The 25,074-nt window shown below is 47.3% G+C and overlaps 7 protein-coding genes across 9 annotated transcripts; 5 read left to right on the top strand and 2 right to left on the bottom strand.

The window, feature by feature from the left end:
- Positions 1-408: 408 nt before the first annotated feature.
- LOC117894901 (elongation of very long chain fatty acids protein 4) lies at positions 409-1,514 on the top strand. 2 transcript variants are annotated; one of them, XM_034802194.1, is made up of 4 exons: positions 409-628; positions 696-858; positions 934-1,105; positions 1,164-1,514. In XM_034802194.1, the coding sequence occupies exons 1-4, from the start codon at positions 447-449 to the stop codon at positions 1,481-1,483; spliced, it is 837 nt and encodes a 278-aa protein (XP_034658085.1). In that variant the 5' UTR covers positions 409-446; the 3' UTR covers positions 1,484-1,514. The 2 variants fall into 2 exon arrangements, with proteins under 2 accessions (XP_034658085.1, XP_034658084.1); XM_034802193.1 differs by having other exon boundaries at positions 934-1,479.
- LOC117894900 (nedd8-activating enzyme E1 regulatory subunit) lies at positions 1,481-3,946 on the bottom strand. Its single transcript, XM_034802192.1, has 7 exons — positions 3,895-3,946; positions 3,305-3,389; positions 3,081-3,245; positions 2,384-3,029; positions 1,994-2,327; positions 1,685-1,933; positions 1,481-1,618 (listed from the first exon to the last, which is right to left on the bottom strand). Exons 2-7 carry the CDS (start codon positions 3,370-3,372, stop codon positions 1,506-1,508), a joined length of 1,575 nt encoding a protein of 524 aa, XP_034658083.1. The 5' UTR covers positions 3,373-3,389; positions 3,895-3,946; the 3' UTR covers positions 1,481-1,505.
- Positions 3,947-4,200: 254 nt separating this feature from the next.
- Positions 4,201-5,104, bottom strand: LOC117894904. Its single transcript, XM_034802196.1, has 2 exons — positions 5,047-5,104; positions 4,201-4,472 (listed from the first exon to the last, which is right to left on the bottom strand). The coding sequence occupies exons 1-2, from the start codon at positions 5,093-5,095 to the stop codon at positions 4,423-4,425; spliced, it is 99 nt and encodes a 32-aa protein (XP_034658087.1). The 5' UTR covers positions 5,096-5,104; the 3' UTR covers positions 4,201-4,422.
- Positions 4,431-5,141, top strand: LOC117894903 (CCAAT/enhancer-binding protein gamma). The gene is made up of 2 exons (XM_034802195.1): positions 4,431-4,573; positions 4,696-5,141. The coding sequence occupies exons 1-2, from the start codon at positions 4,454-4,456 to the stop codon at positions 4,945-4,947; spliced, it is 372 nt and encodes a 123-aa protein (XP_034658086.1). The 5' UTR covers positions 4,431-4,453; the 3' UTR covers positions 4,948-5,141.
- Positions 5,142-5,740: 599 nt separating this feature from the next.
- Positions 5,741-8,533, top strand: LOC117893678. Its single transcript, XM_034800367.1, has 3 exons — positions 5,741-7,449; positions 7,580-7,741; positions 7,799-8,533. The coding sequence occupies exons 1-3, from the start codon at positions 5,907-5,909 to the stop codon at positions 8,500-8,502; spliced, it is 2,409 nt and encodes an 802-aa protein (XP_034656258.1). The 5' UTR covers positions 5,741-5,906; the 3' UTR covers positions 8,503-8,533.
- A 1,235-nt stretch (positions 8,534-9,768) lies between these two features.
- Positions 9,769-11,747, top strand: LOC117893673 (importin-4-like). The gene is made up of 2 exons (XM_034800362.1): positions 9,769-10,229; positions 10,289-11,747. Exons 1-2 carry the CDS (start codon positions 9,769-9,771, stop codon positions 11,745-11,747), a joined length of 1,920 nt encoding a protein of 639 aa, XP_034656253.1.
- A 379-nt stretch (positions 11,748-12,126) lies between these two features.
- Positions 12,127-24,273, top strand: LOC117894899 (chromosomal serine/threonine-protein kinase JIL-1). 2 transcript variants are annotated; one of them, XM_034802191.1, is made up of 9 exons: positions 12,127-12,635; positions 13,207-14,306; positions 17,586-17,654; positions 17,717-17,850; positions 19,423-19,507; positions 19,574-20,385; positions 20,453-20,910; positions 21,009-21,547; positions 21,611-24,273. In XM_034802191.1, exons 2-9 carry the CDS (start codon positions 13,403-13,405, stop codon positions 22,450-22,452), a joined length of 3,843 nt encoding a protein of 1,280 aa, XP_034658082.1. In that variant the 5' UTR covers positions 12,127-12,635; positions 13,207-13,402; the 3' UTR covers positions 22,453-24,273. The 2 variants fall into 2 exon arrangements, with proteins under 2 accessions (XP_034658082.1, XP_034658081.1); XM_034802190.1 differs by having other exon boundaries at positions 21,009-24,273.
- Positions 24,274-25,074: the final 801 nt, after the last annotated feature.

The following is a 25,074-nucleotide window of genomic DNA, read 5'->3' as shown; positions in this document are numbered from 1 at the left end:
GCGAGAGTACGAGAGCATGCTTAACGCTTCATTGATTAAGAGGCAAGTGGCAAGTAAATGCATTCCCTTAATCAAGATACGAATGGGAGCTGGGATTCACGTGTGCGATACATAAAATGGAACAACAAAGGATTGGTGTCAGTGCATTTGGAATGCTCCATTCATGCTGAGATTATGCTACGCCCTTTGACTCTCAAGTGAAAGAGAGTTATCTCAGGCAGCAGAGGTTGCTGCGGTAAAACCCCAGACCACACTTGAACTGTCACGCATCAGTGGAGGGTTCCTCGGATCTAATTAGACGGGGCAATCGCATATGTAAACGCATCAGCAATCAGCAGCAGGGTCAACCATTTGGTCATATAAAAGACATATGTCGGTGCGGGCACGCATTCAGTTTTGCTGAAGAATTCGCCTTAAAGCGAACGTTAAACGTGCAGCGTACAACGATGTCGTTCAATGGCAGCACGAAAATTGGTTTCCCCGGCATTGGCAGCTATCCGTATCCATTTGCGGAGCTGGCGGATGAGCGCACACGGACGTGGCCGCTGGTGGAGTCGCCTTGGAATGCAGCCATCCTGCTGGCCTTGTATTTGCTGATGGTGCGCTATGCACCGAAATGGATGGCCAGGTGAGGCAAACGGCCACTGCCCCATTCCTTGTGCGACGTACAATGCCTCATGACAGCTTGAACACAGGTACAAACCGTTGCAGCTGCGCGGCCCATTGTTCTGCCACAACCTGGCCATGGCCCTGCTGAATGCCCACATATGCCTGGAGCTTTTTACGGCGTCGCGAGCCCTCAACTATAGCATCAGCTGTCAGCCGTGTCGGGTGAGCCATAGCCCCCATGAAATGCGTGTAAGTTTTTCTTTGTGTTGGGTCTCCGACCCGCACAAATGGCATCCAATTGAGTGAATCTCTTGTGAAATGCAGATTGCCGCGGCCTTTTGGTGGTTCTACATCTCGAAAATTCTCGAATTTGCCGACACGGCCTTTTTCATCTTGCGCCAGAAGTGGTCGCAGTTGAGCTTCCTGCATGTCTACCATCACAGCACCATGTTTGCCATGTGCTGGATCGTTGTCAAGTGGATACCAACCGGCTCGAGTGAGTCTCACACCACAAACCTCATCCTCCTGCTGTCTGTATCTGTCTGCCTCCACAGCCTTTCTGCCTGCGATGATGAACTCCTTCGTGCACATCATTATGTACGGCTATTACGCGCTGAGTGTGCTGGGACCCCGCATCCAGCCGTATCTTTGGTGGAAGCGACACTTGACTGCCCTGCAGCTGGTGCAGTTTGCCATTGGCCTGGCCTGGGGCTCGCAGGCCATTATCCAGAGATGCGAATACCACACTTGGGTCAGTCTCACCGGCGTCGCCTACATGCTGACGTTTCTCTACCTCTTTGGCCGTTTCTATGCCCAAAAGTACAGGGTAGCAGCGGCGGCAGCAGCAGTCAAGCATCTTAAGTACACGGAATAAAGCTTTGAGGGCACAGATTGTATTACAACTTCAATGTGACACTTTCGGTGCTTACAGCATTGTAAATAAAAGTATTATCAATGGGCTTGTATTGTTTGGTAACAATCTTGATGACCTCCTGGGCAGCACAGCCACCTGTAAGGATCAATTTAAAGGTTAAATCAGTTGATTCTAGAGGGCTGCGCGCTTTGTGCCACTCACCAATGAACGCAGAGACGGCATGCAGCTCGGCGCCGCCATAGCGACAAATCTCATGCAGCACATCATCGCTGATGGTCGCATGTGTGCCCAAATCGCCTAGCATTTTGCCAGCGATCGTCTTTAGGCGTCCAATGTCCTGCTCGGCAGTGCACTCGCCTGGAATGTGGCCGCATTCGCTGAGGAAACGCTCATAGGCGCGCAGGGCAAAGTTGTAGGCGGTAAGATTGTCCTGCACCTCATTTTCCTCCACTGAAAGTTCACAAAATAAATGAAATAAAAGCATTAAGCAGATCGAGTGGAGCAACTCACTCAATGGCAACAGGCGGCTGTTTCTCTCGTACTCCTCGGCAATGCGTGTGCCACGCATAACCGTAAGACCGGCAGCCTCACGGCAAAACAATCGCACGCTGCGCTCATCAATGGTGTCTGGTGGCAGGGAGAGCTGCTTGAGGTAGTCCTGGCACTTGTGGTACACCTGATCGGCATCCTGCAGCGCCTGCTGGCGATAGATGTTCTGCAGAGCGATGTACGAGTCCGTGTTGGCCGTCATGTCAGGCAGTACTCCAGGCAAGGGCAGATTTCCATTGTTATCGTGTATTAGAAAGCTCTTCAGTGCCTTGGCCATGATCCAGAAGATGTTGCTCTGTGTAATGAACGACCATCAGTTACCTCTCTGCAAATACCTACATTAAGATTTACCTTCTTGGTCAGCAGCTCGCAGGCCTCATCCTCGAATATGGCTTTGAGTGCTGACGGCACTGTGCCTGCACCGAACGCTGTGTTGACCGCCTTGATGGCCTCCTCGTGGTTCTCCTCATCTGCCTTCATCTCCTTTCTGATTACTTCACGCAGTTGGTTCTTCTCTTTGTAGTTGTTGGGCGCCTTGTGGCCATCCGGCTGCTCCTTCTGCCAGACTCTGAGGTATTTGTATAGCACCAGCAGCCAGGGCACCTTGCTGGTTACCTCTGTGCTGTTCAAATGCTCTTGCAATGCGTGGAACGGTTGGTCCAGACGCAAATCGAACTGCGGATTGTCCGGATGGGCCTCCACAATGCAATGTTCACGAATCTGTAGGCGTATGGTGCCCATCATGCCCAGCGAGCGGCAGTACAGCAGCGGCACGTTCGACTCCCACAGGCGGTTCGAAAGCAACAGCAAAGTTTTCTCATTCAGGTTCGAGGCAATCACCAGGTCAAAGCTGTCGAAGAAATTCGGACGATTTTCCAGAAGATAGTCCACACTTTCGTCCACATAATCACCGTTGACATCAGGATTGAGCTCCTGCAGCAGCTGTTTGCATGCCAACGCCTTCGACTTGCCAATATAGCTGGCATCCAGGAAGAAACTGAATAAGAAGAAGCATTAGCCCACATTCTGGACAATATATAGCACCCACTTGTTGCCCAGATCCTCCTCCTTGACGGTGCTACCGTCGGCCACCGTAAATCCCCCGATGCCGGGCAGCACAAGCCCCTTGGCTGTTTCACAGCCGACAGCAGTCACGTTCACCAAGCAAACGGTTGCCGCCTCAAGCAGCGTCTGTCCATGCTCGCCCCAAAGCCTGCACAATGCACATTAAATGAGTCTCAGTTTTGTTTGCTTCAATAGTTTTACGTTTACCTGATTTGTCTGTCATATTTTTTGCTTTTATCGGACAATTCCGGCGACTTTGGTGCGGGCGAAGACATTTTTGGCAAGTTGAAATCAGTGTTACTGCGGATTTATCGATAAAATATATCGAATATACCTTCTCATTTTAAAAACTATACCCTAAATATACGACAAATCCTATTTCAATTTCCTGGATTTTGTTGTTCTACTTGATATTACTAGCTTGCAAAGACTTTCACCACTGAAACTATAATTTAATTCGATTAAAGAATTAATTTGGCTTATTATAAATATTATTTTTATTGGACCTTTTTACCTTATGACCTTATTTCCATTGGATTTGTTCATTCAAGTCACCCCTTTTGGAAGCACGGGAGGTTTTTCTTCAGTATGTAAATATATGTAACATGTAGAGACACATGTATGTTAACTAAGGTCATTGAAAATGTTTGAAAAATACCGCGCGAAACAAAAGATGAAAAGAAATTCAATTGTTTTTCTTAAAATTGCACAAAGGAGACATAAGGAAATATTGAAATGAGCTCGGAGTGGTTTGAGCCTCTCCGGTTTATACATTGTAATTATTCCTTCTTTTTTTTGCAAAACTTCGCCGGGTTGCAAATAATTCCTTTTAGTGCTGCTAAAAGTGCGCAGACTTGTTGGCGCTATGTTATTGTAATTCAAAATTTTGCTTAAAACATTTATTACGTACTACATTTTATTTAGTTTTAATTGCATTCGACGCTTGATCTTACGCAGCTACATACACGAAATCAGTCTTTACAAATAAATTGTATTAACATTTAATAAATAATAAGGCTACAAATTCTGAGCAAACGGAAATCCTGGCTGGCTTTGTGTGGGTGTTGGAGGGTTGGGGTGGTGTTTGCTGTTTAAATCAGGTGTATTGTTCATAATTTAATTTATTTAATTGTATAATACCGTAAACTTATTGTCCGATGCGCAATACTGCGACTGCGCATTTTCCAACACCTGCTCAAGAGCAACCATATGTTTTCCGTCTCCTCTTTGGTAACATCATTCGCGCTGTAATTTCACAACAACACGCTCCGTTGATTGTTGGAGCTATATTGTCCAGGCCCCAGCAGCTTGCACACGGAATTGAACTAAATACAAATTAAAATAATTACGGAGAGTATGCCAGCCAGAAGGAGAACTGCGGCGGCGGCAGCGTCGAGCAGCAAAGACGGGGAATCGCCGATGAGTCCGCAATCCGATGATCCCGCATACCAAATGAAAAGAAAAAAGAACAATGAGGTAAGTGGCATGTAAAGATACGAGTGGCCTGCTTGCGGAAGCACACATGTTGCTAGCCTAGATGACCACTCCAAAAATAGCCAAACTATAATCTATTGATTTATCTTGTTTCGTTTCTGTAGGCAGTGCAGCGCACACGCGAAAAGACAAAGAAGTCGGCCGAGGCCCGCAAGGAGCGCATCGAGAAGTTGAAACGGGAGAACGAGCAGCTCAAGGTGAAGATTAAGTCGGGAAAGAAGCACATAGCCACGCTGCGCGAGCTGATCATACAGGGCGAGAAGACGGAGGATCATCATCGCATCATACAGGAGATTTTGGGTGCCCCCGACTCTGGCGACGACGACGAGGATGACGACGATGATCCCAGCAGTTAGATTGTAGCAGCATGACCAACGAACAATTGCTTTTAATTTACTTTATACTATTCACCTACTTCTAAGCATATTGACCTGTGTCTGTGTGTGTGTACTAACCGTCATAGACGTCCAGCTTTTCCATGTGCAGGCTGAAGACTTCGTCCATTTTCGTTATCGCGATTTAGTCGCCAAATAAATCCCCGTAAAATGTAGAGTTGTTTTGATTTTTCCAGTGGCTAGGCGTTTTTCACCGTTAGAGCGCCAGTGCCGTTAAGTCTTGCTCTCTTTGTTGCTATCGCTGCTTCCGTTTTTCCAGTTCTGCTGCTGCTTCCGCCTGTTCCATTGATTTATTGCACTTTTATGTTGAACATTGCTTCCAACTGTTGACTGCGTGACGGATTGAATTTTGATAGTTTGAAATGGGGAGTTTTCTGCTTGCAATTAATTGAATTGAAGTCTTCCGCCAATTAGCACCCCCGCACGGATCGGATCGGATCGGTACGATTCTGATGGAAGTTTTTTGAGGCTGGAGCGTACAAACGTCACATGGCAGACACTCGAAACTGAATTGAACGACAGCTAGAACAGAGTCAGCGGGGCTGTTGAGCGTTTGGGGATACTGTCGCTTATGGTTGGGCCACGGCTAAACGCTTATTTCCTTATTTTTTATTTATAATTTCACGTAACTTATTTTAGTTGTTTTGGTCTCTCTCTCTCTCTCTTGGTGTAAGTCCGCTCTCTCTCTGCTAGTGTTGAACAACGCCGCTGGTGACAGCTGATCAGGGCTGCACCATTTTTGTGTGTGTATAAAATATTTTAAAATTACAATAGCCAAGATTCACCTCTCACAATTACTTTTAAAGAATGTCACAAAACTAAACAAATTCAAGTAATAATGCTGCTACCCTTGAAGACTTTTGAGCCCGAGCAACCCGCCAGTTCCAACACGTACACGCTGAAGCGCCAGATAGCGAAGCATGGAACGAAAACACAAGAGATGCTGTTTCAAGCGTTCCGATTCAATTTGCAGGATGAGAGAAATGCGCACGATGTCGAAGTCCATCTCGAGTCCAAGCGCCGAGAATCGCAGCCAACCCACTGACTCGGGAAACTCCATGCCAGCAGCCGTCAAAGCCTCGTCCAGCTCCGTTTCCCAGATGACCAAAAGTGGCCCCAAGAAACGCTTCTTGTCGTTTCTCTGGCGGAGCAAGGAGTCCAAGGAGCTGCGCAAGCAGCGCATGTCCCTGAAGCAGGCCAAAGCTAGGCGCCTGAAGCCCGATCTCAACATTCCACTGGAGGAGCAGGACATTCGCAAGCTCATCCGACTCTACTGCAAGCACGACAATCTGTACAATCCGAAGAACTCGTACTACGGCAACAAGGAGATCGACGAGGACTGCTACATCGACATGACGCGCTCCTTTCCCGGCCACACCAGCGACGAGCTGCGCGGCTACCTGGAGGAGCTGAAGAACCTCTTCGAGCGGGAGTACACCATCATCGAGAGCGCCTGCCGCAACTACGGCGAGATCATGACCCCGTCCATCCAGTACTACAACGAGTTCCTCTTTCTGGTGCCCTATTTGTGCATCAACTTTGACAAGAATCGGCCACGCAGCTCCAGCGACCTGGCGCTGCCCAAGCACTCCAGATCCGCCTCCAGCATGTTTTCGCAGAAGAAACCCTCCACGACGGAGCTGAAGAATACGCTGGCCGCCAACGAAATGCTGCGCAACAAGATGGCCAAGCTGGCGGCCTGTGGCGTCTCTCCTTGTGCATGCTTTGGCAAGAATGGGAAGCGAAAACCGGAGAAGAAACCAAGCGCAAAGGACATCAAGAAGGAGAAGAAGCCAAAGGAGCAGCAGGAGGAAAGCAAAGAAAATGATGAGCCGCTTGCTCATGAGGCGCATTCTCAGGTGGATGCGGATGGGCATATTACCTTCTCTCCCTCCGCACACAAACGGAAGGCACCGAGCCAGTCCCAGAACGTGCCCGAATCCAGACTGTCCATTGAATCCTCATTCTACTCTACCGAAAAGGAAAAGGAGGTGACAGACCTGGGCCGTAACTCGCACACTGTCGAAACTGCATTGCCCGAGGAAGAAGTCCGGCAGGAGCGGAGACCTAGTGGTCCAAGGATTTGTCCACGTGATGCGCCATGCCCTGCGGCTGCACCTGTGGCCCAGAAGATCAGTCCAACCGCTGCTGAGCTGCCGGGTGGGAATGCCCAACAGGTGCAGATGCTCTGCGACATGATTCGCACAGAACTGACTTCGGCGCCGGACTTTATTTACTTCGATGCCAAGTGGCGGATCATCGAGATACTGCGTGAGGTGCACAAGCGCCAGCTGGTCCACCAGAAGGGCACACCAATCTGCAACGGACAACGCTGTCCACCTGCACCGCCGCTCAAGAAGTTTCCGCCCAGTCAGAATTCCTCGCGAAGAGGTTTGCCGGTGCCGGAACAGAAGGTCGGAGCAGCACGCGCCTGCGACTGTCAGTTCTGCCGTCGGCCCGCGAACTGAATCGCGCAGATCCATCGCACTCGTCGCTATCAGCAAGACCCCTGACCCACTTACTGCAGATAAGCGTCCGGCTGGGCAGCTTCCTTGTTTTCTCGCAAGCGAGCGAGCGGCATATAGAAAGTAGCTTGAGATGGAAGTGGAGGCATTTCTGAACAGCTCCAAGCTGCTGCAGCACTGGCCAAGCTGCCTGGTTGGTCTGCTCCTCGTTTTGGTCATTAAATACATCGTCCGCAAGCGCAAGGATAGCTCCAAGCAAGATGGAACCGTCAGGGATGAGGATATAGCAAGTATATTGATAGCAACTTAGTCATTGCTTGGTCATTCTTCATTTAATTTGCTTGCAGCTGAGTTCGAAGAGGTAGCGGACGACGACCTGCAGCCCGCTCTGGAGGAGAAGCCGCATGTGCAGTTCGTTCCTGGCCAGACACTCAATCCCAATGGCGCCCAGCGCTTCTATGAGCTGGTGTGTGGACGTCGCAGCATTCGCTCGTTCAGTGCCTCGCCCAAGCCCAGCCTCAGCGTCATTGAGGAGTGCATAAGGGCGGCTGGAACTGCTCCGAGTGGAGCGCACACAGAGCCCTGGACGTTTTGCGTGGTGGAGGAGGCCGGAGTCAAGCAATCCGTGCGTTGGATTGTGGAGCACGAGGAGCAGATCAATTACAACAAGCGCATGCATCCCCAGTGGGTCACGGATTTGCGACCACTCCAAACAAGCCATGTGAAGCCGTATCTCACGGATGCGCCCTATCTTATCCTGATCTTTAAGCAGGCCTACGGCACCACCAAGGAGGGACGAAGGAAAACCCACTATTACAATGAAATCTCCACGTCCATTTCTGCCGGAATCCTGCTGTGCGCCCTGCAGGCAGCGGGGCTATCATCTCTGGTCACAACTCCTCTGAACTGTGGCCCCGCCCTGAGGGAGCTGCTCCAGCGACCGGAGAACGAGAAACTGCTGATACTCCTGGCTGTGGGCTATCCGTCGGACGACTGCAAGGTGCCCGACTTGGAGCGCAAACGTCTGGACGAGATCATGGTTAAATATTAACATTTACATTCCAAATAAATTACTAAAAGTGCTTTGTATTGTTTTCTTGTTTTTTTATATTTAATCGCTACAGCGAAATTGGTTGGTCGCAGAGATGAGTCCGCATTGACCAGATACTTTAGTTTTGTGTTGAATATTATAAAAAGTTACTGAAAATTTTGAACTCAAAAACGAGTTGTTAGTGTTAGATTGTTACTTATGTCCCGCTACTTATGTTACTTAGTTAAGCATGGAGGAGCAACTGGACGCAATAATCAGCGGGATTATGTGCACTGACAGCAGTCGCATTCGCGAGTGCACCGCCGCATTGGAACAGGCGTTTGAAAATCCACTAACACTGTCAAGGCTCTGCCAGATACTGGTGTCACCTCGCGAGCCCCAAGTGCGCCAGTTGGCGGCAATACTGATAAATCGGCGACTCAAGAAGCGCACCACTGGCAGTTGTTGCCGCCCGAACACCAGGCAGCCATCAAGAGCGACTTGCTGCAGGCATTGATTGGGGAGCAGCACAAGACGGTGAGGAATGCGATTGGCCAGCTCATTGGGACTCTGGTGCGTCACGAGGCGGCCAAGAACGACCTGTGGTTGGCCGACTTGCTGGCAAATGTAAACCAACGTTGCAGCATGGCCGATCCAAAGGAGAGTGTGCTCGGAGCTCTTCTATTTTCCACGCTGGCCGACGCCGCACCCGGTCTGTTTAACAACCAAATGCCGGAGTCTTTTCAACTCTTCTCGTTTGTGCTGATGTCAGCCCAGTCCTATGGCAATATTGCCACACCCACTGTTGCCAATATGATGGAGGGGATCACCGCCCTAATTCCATTAGTTGGCGGCCACACAGCTGCAGAGCAGACGCTGGCCAACGTTGTACCCCTGATGCTCTCGGCCCTGCAGACATTTGCCCGAATTGGTGCTGAGTCCGAATTCTCCTCCGGCTTTGACATCCTCGATGCCATGGTCGAGCATGCACCAAAATTGCTGAGTCCGCATATAAAGAGCGTCGTGCATTTCTGCCTGGAGACGCTGGCCAGCAAGCAGCTCGATGATTCCATTCGTGTGCAGGTGGTGAGCTTCGTAGGATGCATTGTCTGCGTTAAGAAGCAGTTGATCGTCAAACATAAACTTCTGCAACCCATACTGGTCGTTGTCGTGGAGATGATTTGCACTGAATCTTAATCTGAAAGCGATGAAGCGGATGCACTGGATAACTAATTCTCGGGTGCAGGCAACACTCCTGGTGATTTGGCCACACAAGCCCTCGAACAAATGTCTGTTCACATATCGTCCGAGAAGCTTCTTCGCACACTAGTGCCCATTATCGAACCGGCTTTGCTGAGCGGGGATCCACTGTACCGTCGCGGCGGCTACATGTGCCTGGCCCTCATCTCGGAGGGGTGCTCGGAGGCCTTCAAGCGCAATAATCTGGAAAAAATGTTGAGCATTAGCATTAAGAGAGGCGTTGTCGATAAAGATCCTGGCGTACGTAGCGTAGCCTTCTTTGCCCTGGGTCAGTTCTCGGAGTATATGCAGCCGCAGATATCTGCTTTTGCAATACAAATTCTGCCCGTGCTCTTAGATTTCCTGAATAGTCTGGTGCTGGAGAAGGCGCTGGACCAATCGGAGGGGCCCTGCTACATGACGTATGACCGAATGTTTTATGCTCTGGAGGTGTACTGCGAGAACCTCGAAGACAAAATTGTGCAATATTTGCCAGTGCTGATGGAGCGGTAACTATAATTTACATTGTCTAATCTGTTCTTAGAGTAATCCCCGATTACATTCTCAGTCTGTTAGGTTGCATGGACCCACGTAACATCGTAAAAATTCGACAGCTGGCGCTGTCCAGCATCTCTGCGGTGGCCACCGCATCCAAAGAGAATTTCTTACCGTACTTTCCTACGATTATGGACGCACTGAAGCAGTGTCTGGTGTATGAGTGCTCAGAGTCGCTGAATCCGCTACGCATTCAGGCCATCGATACACTGTCCTCGATCTCCCGCACGGTGGGCAAGGAGAATTTCATGCATCTCGCCCAGGATACAACGCAGTTTACGCTGACCATGCTGGAGCAGGGTCCCGATGATCCGGATATGAGGCGTGCCATCTATAGTCTGATTGGAGGGCTAGCTATTGTGGTGACTGAGAATATGGCCACTGTGCTGCCGAAGATCATGGAACGGATTCTACAGACGGTGGCCACGACAGAGCAGGACTGCAGGACTGAAAACGAACAGGATGGTGATGTTGAGGATGATGATAAAGATGACTCTGACGATTATGAGCTGCAGGTTCAAAATGACTATCTCTTTGAGAAGGCAGAGGCCATAATAACCTTGAAGGAATCCGCAGTCAATTCGTATAAATCCTTCTCGCCCTACCTCACAAGGTCACTCGAAGCAGTCTACAAGAACATTGATCATGGACAGGAGGTCATTCGCAAGGCATCCGTCGATGCGCTCTGCGCCTTTGTGATTGCCCTCGATAATGTGCTGGACACAGAAGGCGTTTTGCGAGCCTGCGCCATTCTCATGCCAAAGTTTTCCAAACTCATTCAGACTGACAAGGAACCGTGTGTGGTTCGTAATTTACTTTATGAGCTTGATGATCTCATCCGAGCCGTTAAGTCGGCGGCCTTTGCTACGCCTGAACAGGCAGAGATTGTTGTTGGTGCCATTGCAGGTGTGCTACAGAATAATACGGCCTGTCAGGACAGTGAGCACAGTGGCGATGGTGACGCTGGTGAGGTGGACAATGAGGAAAGCGAGTGCAATGAGGTGCTCCTTGAGAGTGCTTGCAATTTGGTGGCCACAATTGGACAAGCTCTCGAACTGGTATATAATGCTGAAGACAAGTCCTTTGGCTCGTTTTCTGTGATTCTGCAGGCCCTCTCCAATGCGATCGCCAACGAGAAGGATGCCTCAGTACTGGACAATATCTGTGGTGCCCTGGCGCGCCTGATTATAAACAATTTTAATCTGGTGCCTCTGGCTAATGTACTGCCTGTGTTCATCTCCGTTCTGCCCATTCGCACTGACTTGGTGGAGAATGCTATGGTGCTCAAGGCCTTCCGTGTGCTCTACGTGAATGCGCGTCCCAGTGTTGTCGATTTCATTAGCCAAATGGTTTCCATCACTCTACATGTGCTGTTCAATGGGCAGTTTGACGATTGCGAGTCCCATGTCAGTGCCATCACCTTCATGTTAGAAATTCAAAGTGAATATCCCGACCATTTCAACGAACACTAGAAATAGAATGAGAATGTGTTATTGAATATTTTTTTTTTGATATTTAATCGCTACAGCGAATTTGGTTGGTCGCAGAGATGAGTCCGCATTGACCAGGTACTTCAGTTTTGTGTTGAATATTATAAAAAGTTACTGGAAATTTTGAACTCAAAAAGAGTTAGATTGTTGACTTTGTTCGGGTTTGGGACTTTCTTGTCAGGGAAATCCTCTCCTGCTACTGAAAGGTCAGGGAAATCCTCTCCTGTCAAGTGTTTTTATTTCTGTGAGAATGTGTTATTGAATTTGTTTTGAAACAGGGATGCAAAACTCTATCGATAGCACTATCGATACAACCGATGTTTCTGAACCTTGTCAGTGTTGAACAAATATTTGACAGTTCGTCGTTTTCCCACACTCGTATGACACAAACGCAAAAGAAAAATTTCGTCGGTCGCGCCGTGGTCTGGAAAAAAATAAGTTGAATATTCCACTAAATAATTGCAGTTTGTGCGCCACTAGTGGATATTAAAGTGGCTGAAAAGCACACTAATCCGTGGATTGATTGTGTTCTGTGGCAGCACTCAAGGTGGCTGTAGCTAATAAGTGTCGCACGAATGAGAGCGTAAAGCAGATGGCGGAGAGCGTCCCGCGCGTCAGTGTGTGTGTGTGCGCGTGAATGAGAAGTAGAAAGCGGCGGTAAAAACCTTGTTCGCGTGTTAAAACCTACACATCTAAATCGAGATATTTAATAAGTAATTATTTCGTTGGTGCATCTCGAGTGGAAAAACAGTGAAACATATCCTTGAGCGTCCAGCCATCGCAACGCCAGCAGCGCAGCAAGCGATCGGAGATAGCAGACGAAAACAAACCGCGTCCCCTGGAACCGCCGATACTGAGGAATGCCAGCGTGTGAGTGTGAAAAGTAAAATGTGGGAATTGAAGAGGAGGTGGGGGCGAAAACTGTAGCATAACGAACTCAGCTAAAGATGGTGATAATAGCAAACGCAGCATTAAATTGTTGAATAATATTTAAGCCCATACCAGTGCTGCAAAAATCTCCCTGCAATATCATCAGTGTTGCGCATTGCACAGCCCCACGCATAATCCAACACTCGCCCTCCCCCCACAGTTCCATCAAGTGTCTCCTCCTGTCCCGCCCGTCGTAAAATATTATTTTAGGTTCTTATTGTTCGCGTGGTGAGAGAGTGCGGGGCGCCCTTTTTCGTTAAACTAACATTAACTCTGTCTCCAATTGAAACTATTGAGCAGAGAACGCCATAAGTTTGCTGAAACTGTACCATATTGTGGGAAGCGGAAGAGGAATGGTCATGGGCAGGGGCACGGCATGGCATGGCATGTGGGAGCCTACGGTGGACACCACTTAAATGCGACGAAAATAGATTCCATGACAGTGTCGACTGTAGACCAAAGAATATAAAACTAATTATATTTCTATTGTTTATTTTCTATCATCTTGCAGACCAACAATGCGACATGATAGTCAGCAAACGGACGTTTTAAGTTGTCACTGTTAGAATTGTTGAATTGTTTACAACTTGTTGCCTACGTAAGGGATACGTAGAGAAAAGCATCAAGTAGAAGCAACGCATCAGAATCCCTAGCAGATCCCAGTCAAGCCACAGAAGAGTAGTCGCCTGCAGAAGCAGCCGGCCGAGATGGTGGGCAACTTAAAGCCCAGCGGCCGAGAGTCGCGCCGCAAGGCTGCAGTGGTGGCGGCGGCGTTGATTACTGCCTCGGAAGATACCAATGAAGAGCATCGCACGAATGGGCATGCCACAAACGGTGGTGGCAAGCGCAGGCGGGCCAGCAAGTCTGGCAAGTCGCCCGTCCTGACCAACGGCGACAGCAAGAGGCCCAAGCTGAAGCAACAGAATCCAGAGAGCGCGACCACCACGAGGACCAACAACAAAAGGTACATTGCCTGTAGCAATAATAACAACAACAACAATAACAACAGCAACAGCAAAAACATTAATGTGACCAATGGTCAACAACACAACAACAAGAAGGCCACTAGCGTCAATAACACCCCATCGCCATCGCCCCCAAAAGCAGTGGCAGCGACGGCGACGGCTGCAGCAACAGCGAAAAAGCAAGAAGACTACAATTACCGTGACACTATGTCGCCACCCACACCGCCCTCGCCTCCATCACCCCCAATCAATGTGGCTGAGGTGGTGTGCATTTCCGATGGAGAGAGCGAGGAGAACGAACCGGCAGACTACTTTGACAGGGACACGGAGGAGGAGGACGACGAAGAGGAGCCTGAATTGGTGGAAGTGGAGGAGGAGGAGGAGGAGGAGGTTCTGGTGAACGACACAGCCTCCACCCCCACGACGAAACTGCAGCTAAAGAACATTAATCCGAAGAACATAGCTGCAGCCGCGGCAGCAGCAGCGGCGGCAGCAGAAGCTGCAGCCGTAGCAGCGGAAGCGGCAGCTGCAGCAGCAGCCGCATCACCCAACTTAGGCATCCCCACCAGCAACAGCACGCCGCTGGATCTTAACAACGAGGCGCATCAAAAGGACCTGGAAGCCGTGACAGACCTACGTTCCTACGGTGAGTCAGGGGGAAAATTTCAATCAAGTTTCATTCCAACATCCAGTTTCCCCATCTCTAGGTAACTACAGTCAAGCTTGCCAAAGTTGAGCACGTTGAAATCTCAGTAACTCTGAAAAAAGACCAAAGCAGTTATCAGATGGAAGAAATAATACAAAATTCAAGGAAACCCTTCCCGCTTATGAATATTTTTGACAAGGTCAACCTAGGGTACTTCCACTGTATTCTCATATTTCAGTCATCGGAGCAAAACAAAGGGTTAGTTAGTCAAAGAAACTCTGAGAGAATAAAGAGCGGGGTGGGTGGCTGTGCTTCCGTTGCAACTTGGTCAATTCCGAGCGGCATTTGGTGTCCTTTTGCAAGTGGAGCACATGCTTTTAACCTTGACACAATTACCCACTAACCGTCGACCCTGTCCGTATAGTTCCGCCCCCCTGGCTGCCTGCCTTCGGGGGCGGTGCATGTGAATGCCATTTTGGGTGTTGGGTGTGGATTCCACTGACCGAAAGTTCTCCCGCCAGTTTTCTCATCTATTCACGTCTCCACAACAACGTTTACAGGCAGGGGGCATGTAGACGACAGACGATGACACATTCGGCAGGCACAGTGGAATCGATTGATGCCCATTTATCAATGGAATGTAGCTGGCTTACAAATTCATTATTCATTACCAGGTGTTCTTCTCACCAATTTCTATCGTAGCATGTGCCGCTAGTTTTTGGAAGCTCGAATTTCTCAGCGATTGAGAAAACGAAAGTTTCCAACCCACTGCCTTTCGCTTTTCGACATCGACATGCCAAGGTGTATTTATTAAGGGGTGAGAGAACCTCTCCCATGCAATAGTAGAGAGCAGTCGTGGAAATCATAGAGAGAGCAACAGATGGAGCGCATTTTTGGTAATGCCTCACCCTAAATTCATACGCTTTGGGCATGCATTCGTGGCCTATGCGTGTTCTCGTGCGTGTATGTATGTGTGTGTGTCCATGCTTGTTTGCATAAACGTGCGATTGGAAATGGTTAGCAGAGAATGGGTGCAGTGCAGTAATAGGCACTTTATTTACTTGAACTTGACAATGCAACTCCTCGAATATCAGCTTTAGGAACCCGTTAGCCTCTGTAGATAATTGCCTTTAATCGCTATTTGAGTTGTTTAATGATTAAACATTCCAGTTAAATGCTTATCTTTACCCCTCCTCTGTACCCAATCGTTCTCTCTTCACACCCCTACGTGATCTGATCTTCAGAGAATGCTCTCGCCGTCTGCCTCTCAGTGCTGCTCTGTACAGCACCGCACCCGTTCTGTTAACATACAGCTGTATAACAGAAGTGCACTATGTACAGAATCTTGGACAAACATTTGCTTCCTATAAGGTGGGAGGGGGTGGGGATAAGAAAACCAGATGATGGCAACCGAACGGATATTCCTACTTGTTGCTCGATTGTCGTCATTGTCTTTTCTTTTTTCGGTTTTGCGTTCATTAAACTTTGCGTAGAACACGATGAGAGAAACACATTCTGTGCGGTTATACAGTTTAAGAACCTGCTATATTTATATTGCATTTCAAGGCCAGTTGCTGTTAAGCATTGCGGTTTCTAGATAGACGCCTTAAAAAATTATTTGTATAATTCGTTAAATGAGTGTTCCCTAATTGTAGATTATAATTATGTTTGAAATAAAGTAGAGATTCAAAGTATTGTTAGCAGAGGCTCTGCAGAAAATTCGGTGAATCCATAAAGTCTTATCGCGAATATCACTTTATCTTTAAAGAACGATTAGCATTGATCTATCGCACCATTGCGAATATTTAGACAACGGAAATTTGTAAATAAGTATTTATATTAGCCACAGCAAGAGGTGTCTGGTAGCAGAACTGCCACATATTGTTTAAATGATGGTTCAAGTTCTTGCCTCTGCTTGTGAGAGTCCTCAAGTTTCCCCCTCTGTGGATGCCATCTCATATTTTGACACTTGTTTTTCCCAAGTTCTTGTTGAATCAATAATTCCATTGAATGAGTTGCTTATCGCAATTCACCCTCCCACTCAGGCTCTCGGGTGTTTTTAGGTTATTGTACCCTAAAGACATTCAGTGTGTTGTGCTTGTGTTTCGTGTAAATTACCTTTCCACGTTGTTAGCAACTTGTATTTTCAAATAAAACAACTGGTTTGTTCCAACGCAAGGCGGTTCCATTAACCTCTTACGAAGTTTGTGTCAATGTGCCCCAAATTTCACAACAATTCGAAATTTTGGTAGTACATTTGTAATACAAGGGTTGAATGGACCCGACGCGAAAGCGTCATTGGATCTATGCAATGATTCAAACGGATGGCAGCACTCCCGTTGAGAAGAGGCATTCTCTAAAAGGTCAGTAGGTTCAAGGACAAGTTAACACATTTAAAAGAAGAGTGGGAGGTATATAAAGGCCCGTGCCTATGTGCAAAAAGTACTCTTGGCGACATTTTATGAAAAAAGCTGGATTACCACTACATGGAAAAGGCATGTGTCTGGGCCACGAAATAATCGTAAATTCTACCCATTTTGGCGAGACGACGGACAGGCCAACGAACCGTTCGTTGTTGCCTCTGCATATACAAATGTATGGCTGTTTGGACATATTGAACGTGTCTGGGCAGGGAGAATTTTAAGAGAGAGCATTCGAAAGGCGAGAGCGATGGTGAACTTAATTGCTTGGCATTGGGGGTTCGGTTGTTGCGCAGGCTTTGGTCATCTTTCATGTCATATCCCCCACACAGCCAGCCACCTGCTGCTTATCCTGATGAAATTGCCAGCTTCATTCGGAACCCCATAAATGCATAGACGAGAGTACTAAAGCACTGAATCTGTTTCTATTGTCTGCTTTCGTCTCTCTTTCGCATCATTCGCACATGTTTAGTGTTAGCCGTCGTTTTTTTGTCGTACACCACAACCGAAGCAAGTGTTACGCACGTGAACTACCCTGTAGGTAAAAATAAAATGCGGTAAGCAGCTCGCTCAGTTATTAGAACCCCTTTTTGTTTTAGAATTGATTCCCATGTAAACACAGAACTCCAGACAATGCCTTATTTTGATAAGGTTCAGATTCAAGTCTAAAGACTCAAAGAGTCTTTGGGCACATCAAAATCCAACAAAATGCGCTCGCCTTTGACTCTGTTTGAATCTTTCGGCTCATATAAAAGTGACATGGGGGAAACTTGGATATGTTGGGAAATTTATATCTATGCCTTATATTGTTTAAGAATTGAATTGTATCCAAATATTTATTCATATATTTCTCACACAGTAAAACTATACAGTGAAGAGGCGGTGAGTCTAGTCGACTTTGAAATAATACGCGTGCTGGGTACTGGCGGTAAGTGGATCTTTATATTTGTAAACCCTGAAGTTACTTTACATTTCCAATTCTATATACAGCGTATGGACGAGTTTTCCTTGTACGAAAACTGACCCGTCACGATGCGGGCCAGTTGTATGCCATGAAGGTCCTAAACAAGATAACCGTTGTGCAGAAACGTAAAACGGCCGAACACACCAAAACAGAGCGAGTGGTAAGTACTTAACGGGCAAAAGGGAGAATATGACATAAAACCCTTTTAATCGCAGCAAGCCAAGAGAGCGGGGAACGTGTCCCAATCGCAGCGACGCTTTCCGATTGTTTATTTTTTCGGTTTATGTATTTGTACAGTTACCTTTTTACCGTTGCCCCTGACTGCGTGCTGTTTTTGCAATCACTGCTGCAAAACTTATTTTTCTCAATAAAAGTGCAGCTCTTTGAAGACAGAGACAACCGTCAAGCTGCACACGTACAGTTTCCAGTAGCAAATCAAGAAAGAAGAGAGGAGCAGAGTAGAGAAAGAGTAAACGAAGAAGCAAAACAAGGAGGAAAAGCCACGAAACGACGTGAATCTTCTTGTGACCCACATTCCGGCTTGTTCTTGCTGCACCGGCATAAAGATAACGGAGTAATGCAGAGAGACACATTGATGACATAAAGAGAGGATAGCTAGGAAGCGAACATAAGAGGCAAGGTAAATTAAGTAGAAGGTAAATCAGCCAAACCTGTTTCAGGTACTCTTCAGAGTGGTGAGAGCGGAACTGATTAACCTCATATTTAATGTACCTTGACAAGAGTGAGCTTAAATAGGAAGAGAGTAGGAGAATAGGAAAGAGAGAGAGCTTCGATCAATAGTGGAAGTTGTTACTGGCTGCGGCAACAGCAACCGGTTTTCGGTGGCGACATTGAGAGAGTCGCAGTAAATCAATGAAAATAGAAACCGAAAAGAAAACAACAAAAATTCGTTAAATAACTGCAAACAGGTGTAGCTGGAGGGGGTGGGAGCGAGCGAGCGAGTGAGAGCACGAGCAACCGAGATAAGCAGCGCGCATTGTCTGACAGATAAATTGAACAAATTTACAATTGGGCGGCCAACGGCAACTGCCCTGCCCTGCTTTACAGGCGACAGACCTGGTTTTCTGTGCCATTTACGTTTCTCCCTCCCACCGATAGCCGACATTCCGACAAACAAACAGTCAGACGATTGCCGCCGTGGGGGTGTGGGCAGGAGCACTCGTTTTTTCAAGGTACCAATGCCTCTGTGCCACTAACCCAGTTGTAGCCTATAGCCCAGAGCCCGGCAACCAGATAGCCGGCTATCTACAATTTGGCCAAAATAGAAAGGAACAAAACCTGAAATGTGAAAGTTTTTCTTCTTCCCAACAATTGAGAATGGAAAGAGAAAGAGAAAGACAAAAGCGAAAACGAAAATCATTTATAATTGAAATGATTTCGGGCTGAAGTAACTGCTAACTGTTTTAGTTATCCATCTTCCACCCACCCACACACGCACACGCAAGCCGACGCACTCTCTTTATTTCTCTCTCTCTCTCTCTCTCTTGTTATGTATCAACTTATGAGCACTGCCTAAACGCGAGAGCAGCTGCAATGAAGTGCACGTACGCACACTCACACAGCAGCTGCTTACACACAGCATTTGAGAAGTACCTAAAGCCGCGAAAAAAGGCACAAAAGAGAATCGCTAAAAAATATTGCTAAGATCGCACTTTTCGATGGTTGTTGATGTTGTGTTTACTGCAACCCTAATTATTGCGTCCTTTTTTAGGTACTGGAAGCCGTACAGCGCAGCCCCTTCCTGGTCGGCCTCCACTACGCCTTCCAGTCAACAACGAAGCTTTATCTGGTTCTCGGTAAGATTACCCAGATGATTGCAGCTTCATGTTGACCAAATTACCATAATGCCAATGATTTTGCAGACTTTGCCAAGGGCGGGGAGCTGTTCACACATCTGTATCATGCCGAGCATTTCGATGAGCCGCGTGTGCGCGTCTATATTGCCGAGGTAGTGCTGGCTCTGGAGCAACTGCATCAGCTGGGCATCATCTATCGCGACATAAAGCTCGAGAATATCCTGCTGGATGGAGACGGACACATTGTCCTGTCGGACTTTGGGCTCTCGAAGATCCTATCGGAGGAGAATGATCACCGTGCGCACAGCTTTTGTGGCACCCTGGAGTATATGGCCCCGGAGATTATACGCACTGGTCCGCCGGGTCACGACAGTGCCGTCGATTGGTGGTCTGTCGGTGTCCTGACCTTTGAACTACTCACTGGAGGGTCACCCTTTGCCACGTCTGATGGCCAGAGCCAACAGTCGGAGATCTCAAGGCGCATACAAAGGGACCAGCCGCAGATACCGTCAACATTCAGTGCGCCTGCCAGAGATTTTGTGCTAAAAATGCTGGAGAAGAACCCCAAGCTGCGCCTGGGCAAGAACGATCGCGATGCCAAAGAGATCAAGCAGCATCCCTTCTTCCACGGCATCAACTGGCACGATCTGCGCGCCAAGCGGCGCAAGGCCCCCTACAAGCCCGTTCTCACATCCGAAGATGACGTCCAGAACTTCAGCAACGAGTTCACCGACCAGCGGCCAGAGGACGTCGAATGCGATGCACCCCCAAGTCGCATTCGCCTTTTCCGGGGATACACCTATGTGGCGCCCGAGCATTTGGAACAGATGCGCAGGGACAGCAACTGCCACATTGAGTATTGCAATAAAGGATTACTGGTCAGTGGAAAGTCTCTCCGCTACTTCCAAACTTATGCTAATTTCCTGTCTCTCCTATTACCACCAGAATATGCCATCAAGACCGCAGGACCTCGATCTGGGCAGTCGCACTGCGGGCGGATCCTACGGTACCTGCTACTTTGCCGTGGACAGCAGCAACGATATGATATTCATGGTCAAGGTTGTTCCACTCTCAAAGTTTCGTGCATCCGAGGTGGATGCCTTGACCTCCTGTGCCATGGATGATGCAGGCCACCAGAACATTGTCCAATATCTGGGCACGTTCCGGGACAAATGCGACACATGGATCCTCACGGAGTTCCTTGTTGGCGAGGAGCTTTCGGCACCCATTAAACGCAATGCCCTGAATGAGCGAACCTGCCGTGATCTCTTCCGACAGATTCTGGAGGCGGTGCGACACATCCACTCGAAGAAGTTCATCCACGGTGACGTGAAGCCCGAGAACATTGTGTTTGAGAGTCGTGATGATATGGTGGTGAAGCTGGTGGACTTTGGCAGTGCCTGGTGGGTGTCTTTCTCTCTCTCTCTCTCTCTATTGCACCTTGCCTTTATTTATTCTCATCGCTTAATCGTAACTTCTCTTTCGCCTCTGGTGCCCACAGTTACAGCAGCAGCTTCACGAGCTGGCAGGACAAGCCGCGTTACACTCTGGACTATGCACCGCCGGAGATGCTCAAGGATCCCAATATGGTCACGTATACGCCGGCCGTCGATGTCTACGGGCTTGGCGCGACACTGTACACGATGCTGGTGGGCCATCCGCCCTATCGCCAGGACCAGGAGGACAAGGAACACTCTCCGGATATCCATCATCAGTTGCGTAGACGCATGCAGACCGAGACGTTCAATCATGAGGCCAAGCTCTGGCTGAGTGCCAGCCCGGAATTTCGCCAGCTGGTAGAGTGGTGCATGCAGCCCGATCCCGCCAACCGTCCGCAACTGGATGATATATTGGCGAGCGACTGGGTTCAGTCTGGTGGAGGTGGAGACTTGGACGTTGCAATTATTGTGCCACCGCCACCCCTGCCTGAAGAACAGGAGGAGCAAAAGGTGGAAGACAAGGAGGAGCATGAAGAGGTGCATGAGAAGGAGAAGGAGGTGGTTAAAGAAGACGATGATAGCTTGAAGAAGTCGACCACAGGTATGTTACCCGATAATCCGGCTAAGGACGAGCTCGACACCATCAACTTGCTCCACCTTCCAGCATCGTCGGCCGAGTCGTTCTTAGTTCGCCCCGCAGCATCACCGCCTATGTCCGAGGACGAAGACTTTAGGGAACGCATTGAAATCCACTCTGAAAGCGATTTCTTGGGCTTCCATGAGAATCTGCCGCCCCTAAAACTGCCCTCCCAATATTTTGGGGAGCTGCCACTGCCCGTGATCGTGGAGGAGACGTCCCACGCAATGTTGCCGCCACCGCCGCTTGATCCAGTTGCTGTTGCTCCAGTTGCTCTTACTCCAAAAACAGAGGCCGAAGAGTTGACAAACAGACGGCCAAGAACACGCCAGCAAAGGCGAACCGAGACCAATGTACTTCCGCCTGTTGTAGCAATGAATGAATCTACCACAGATGCGGAGGACAGCAAGGTCGGTCTCTACCTGCTGATGCAACAACTGCCGCCACCTGCAGAGGTACCGCTCACAACCAGCACCACCACGACATCAATAGCAACACGAATCGCACGCACATTGCCCGCCACGAAAGCGCGCCAAATGGGCCGCTCGAAGCCTGACAGTGAGAATCTCTTTGGCTTTTCAAAGACGCAAGCTTCGTGGCGAAAGTCGCGCGCCAGCTGGCGACACTTCTGCCTCGTCCTCAGCAATGCACAGAAGCTTCTAAAGCGCTTTAAGGTACAACGCCAAGTATACTGCTTACCGCATATTAAAGTCGAGATCCCTGACGAGGACGTAGTCAATTTGCCTCAGATATATCCTCGACCGAAAGCGCGAAAGCAGCAGCTGCGGCCGCTCAAGGTGCCGCGACCACCAACGCGCGTCCAACCAGAAAGAGCGCGTGCACTGCGCCAGCGGTACGTGTTCGAATGACGTCGCGCCGTCGGTCGATGGTTCGGCATAGGAGCGGCGACGGGTAGTGTCGTGGAGGTGCTGGATGACGATGAGGATGGAACAAATGCGGACGCGGACGCGGGTGGGGAGGAACGCCAACTGCAAGCGGTGCTGGCGGCGACCATGCAGTGGGCGTCTGGCTCCAGGAGGCAATTGGGCAGCTGACGACAGATGAGGACAGATGGTAGCAGAACAACAAAGAGGACAACTAGGGCGAGGCCGCAGCGTGTAGTAACTGTCTAACTGCCACACAACGACCCACAAAGAGACACACACGCCAACATACAGACTAACACTGAAAGCAAGAGTCGAAGGATCCGCAAGGAGCACCAAAGATCCTTTCAAGTTTTGTTATATACTATAATAGATAATATAAAACCATTGCACATAAGTTGGGACACCTCTTTGCCAACCATTTGTGCGGAAAACGGCTAACGTCCCCGCCACAAATGGTGGCAAGAGGATATGAGATGAGAGTTAAGAGTAAACCGGGCAACAATCCTTATAAAAATATATATTCTATATGCGATATGTTGTGCTAGTTAATTTTTAAATAGCCTAATTGTAATTAAAAATTCAATAATAAATCGGAAATCGTACGCTAGTCCGCTTCTTGTTCAAGCGGCGATCCTAAGATCCATTTTGATGCGATACCAGAGAATGTAACAATCACTAAAATCATTAAACAGTTATATAGTTATTAGTTAAGCTCAACACACATTGATAAAGAGACACCACACCACACACCACGCCACACAGACTTCATCCAACGACCTCTCATGCTGTAACCACATATATCCATCTACCTGCTAAAGTTTCTTTAAGTTTTGCTCCTAAGTTCGTTAAACATATTCTTAATTCAGATACAGATTTCTACACAATCACACCTTATCATCTTTATCATCGGTATCATCATCATAATCATCATTATCTTTTTTTTGTTTCAACATCAATCCATGGACACATCATTTGCTCAAATTTCGTTGCCAATGTAAATCAGGAGTGGGAACTTGCACCTACTCCTGGTGGATTTGGCAACACTTTGCACCCTAAAAAATCTAATATTAGCTTGCAATACTAATTTCAGCGAAAGGATGGAAACTGCGACTTCGTCCACGAAATCGGTGCTATCGAATTAAAGCGTGTGCAAAACTGAGTGGTCACCTTATAGCTTGATTTTAGCTGTTTTTGTTTTTGTTAATAGTCTCTGTGAATGTTCATTTTATTGAAATTGTTTGTTATATTTAGTTCATCATCTTTAAAGAATCATCGTTGAATGGCAAATAAAATATACAGTAGAACAAGAAAATTGTACTACCGATTGCTTGGGACGAAGCCCGGATACTCAAAGAGTGTTTAATTCGTTATTAAAAACTGTTTTTTTTTAAACTTTTTTTGTATTTGTTTATTTTTTATTTGCTTGTACATTGATTTTAACATCCAAGCTCGCACTTTCACACCGCCCACACACACAAAACCCTCCGCTGAAACATAAACAAAATACCAACACACATATCGAACTTTTGTAAATTTACTATAGAGTCGATTAAATAAAAGAGTAAAGTTAAAAAGATGATACACAGAGCTCATGGTGTAGTGTACATTTTAGTATAAACGAAGTAACAATTTATATTAAAGTTGCCTTTAAACCAGTTGCCTTAGAATGAACACAGACAGACACAAACGTAAAACCAAAACTCCAAGAAGACGTCGCAATAAAAACGGTGTATAAATGTGTAAGAAACAAAACAAAACCTGATCAATCAAGTGGATGCTGTTGTGTTTGGCAAAGAGTTCTTTTTTTTATATAAAGAAACGAAATGGAGGAGCACCACAGCAAACGCAAAAGCAAAAGCAATTCGTCGTAGCCTAAGGACACATACATATGTACAATAAGCGTTAGATCTACCTACATATATTATATTATACATACAAACAAAACAACAAACAAAAAGTGGGATGCAACTAGTTTAGTGTAAGAGTAATGCAATCAAATCGTTTTGAGATCGATTTAATTAGTTCGGCCAAAGCGTTATATGTATGGATAATTAGCTTAACATAGCGTCCACAGCGATATCGATTCGCTTCCGAGCGTTTGTTTGTGTGTAAAGATCGTGGATTTGAATGAATTATATATATATATATACTATATACATACATACATATATGAATATGAATCAAGTTGCTAGGAAATAAGTCACCAAAGTTTGTACATAAAAACTATATCAAAATGCAGTTAAAATAAAGAAAGCATTTCAATTGATCTTTATTTTTATTTCCTGATTTACAGGAGCATTGCAAGTGATATTTAATGTTATATGAAGCCCCGAATGGCCAGTCTTCTATCCAAATGGCACTACATTTCAATGCAAATCGGTTAATTCTGTTTATAAAGATTTCTCATTTGTGTAAAAAAATTTGAAATTCTATAGTTATTTTTTCAAAAACGATCAACACCTGCAAATATCGATAGAGACGATGATATATGTCTCTGTTAATAATTTACATACTGACCACAAAGCTCCCTCGCTTCCAGAAAAGGTGATTTAAAAGTAAAAGTCTTTATGATTATCTAATCCAATGAAAAGGAGTATTTATAAT

This window comes from Drosophila subobscura, chromosome J (genome assembly GCF_008121235.1).
Source record: "Drosophila subobscura isolate 14011-0131.10 chromosome J, UCBerk_Dsub_1.0, whole genome shotgun sequence".
NCBI lineage: Eukaryota > Metazoa > Arthropoda > Insecta > Diptera > Drosophilidae > Drosophila > Drosophila subobscura.
Note: the sequence above shows the minus strand (reverse complement) of the source record. Positions and strands in the feature narration are given on the sequence as shown.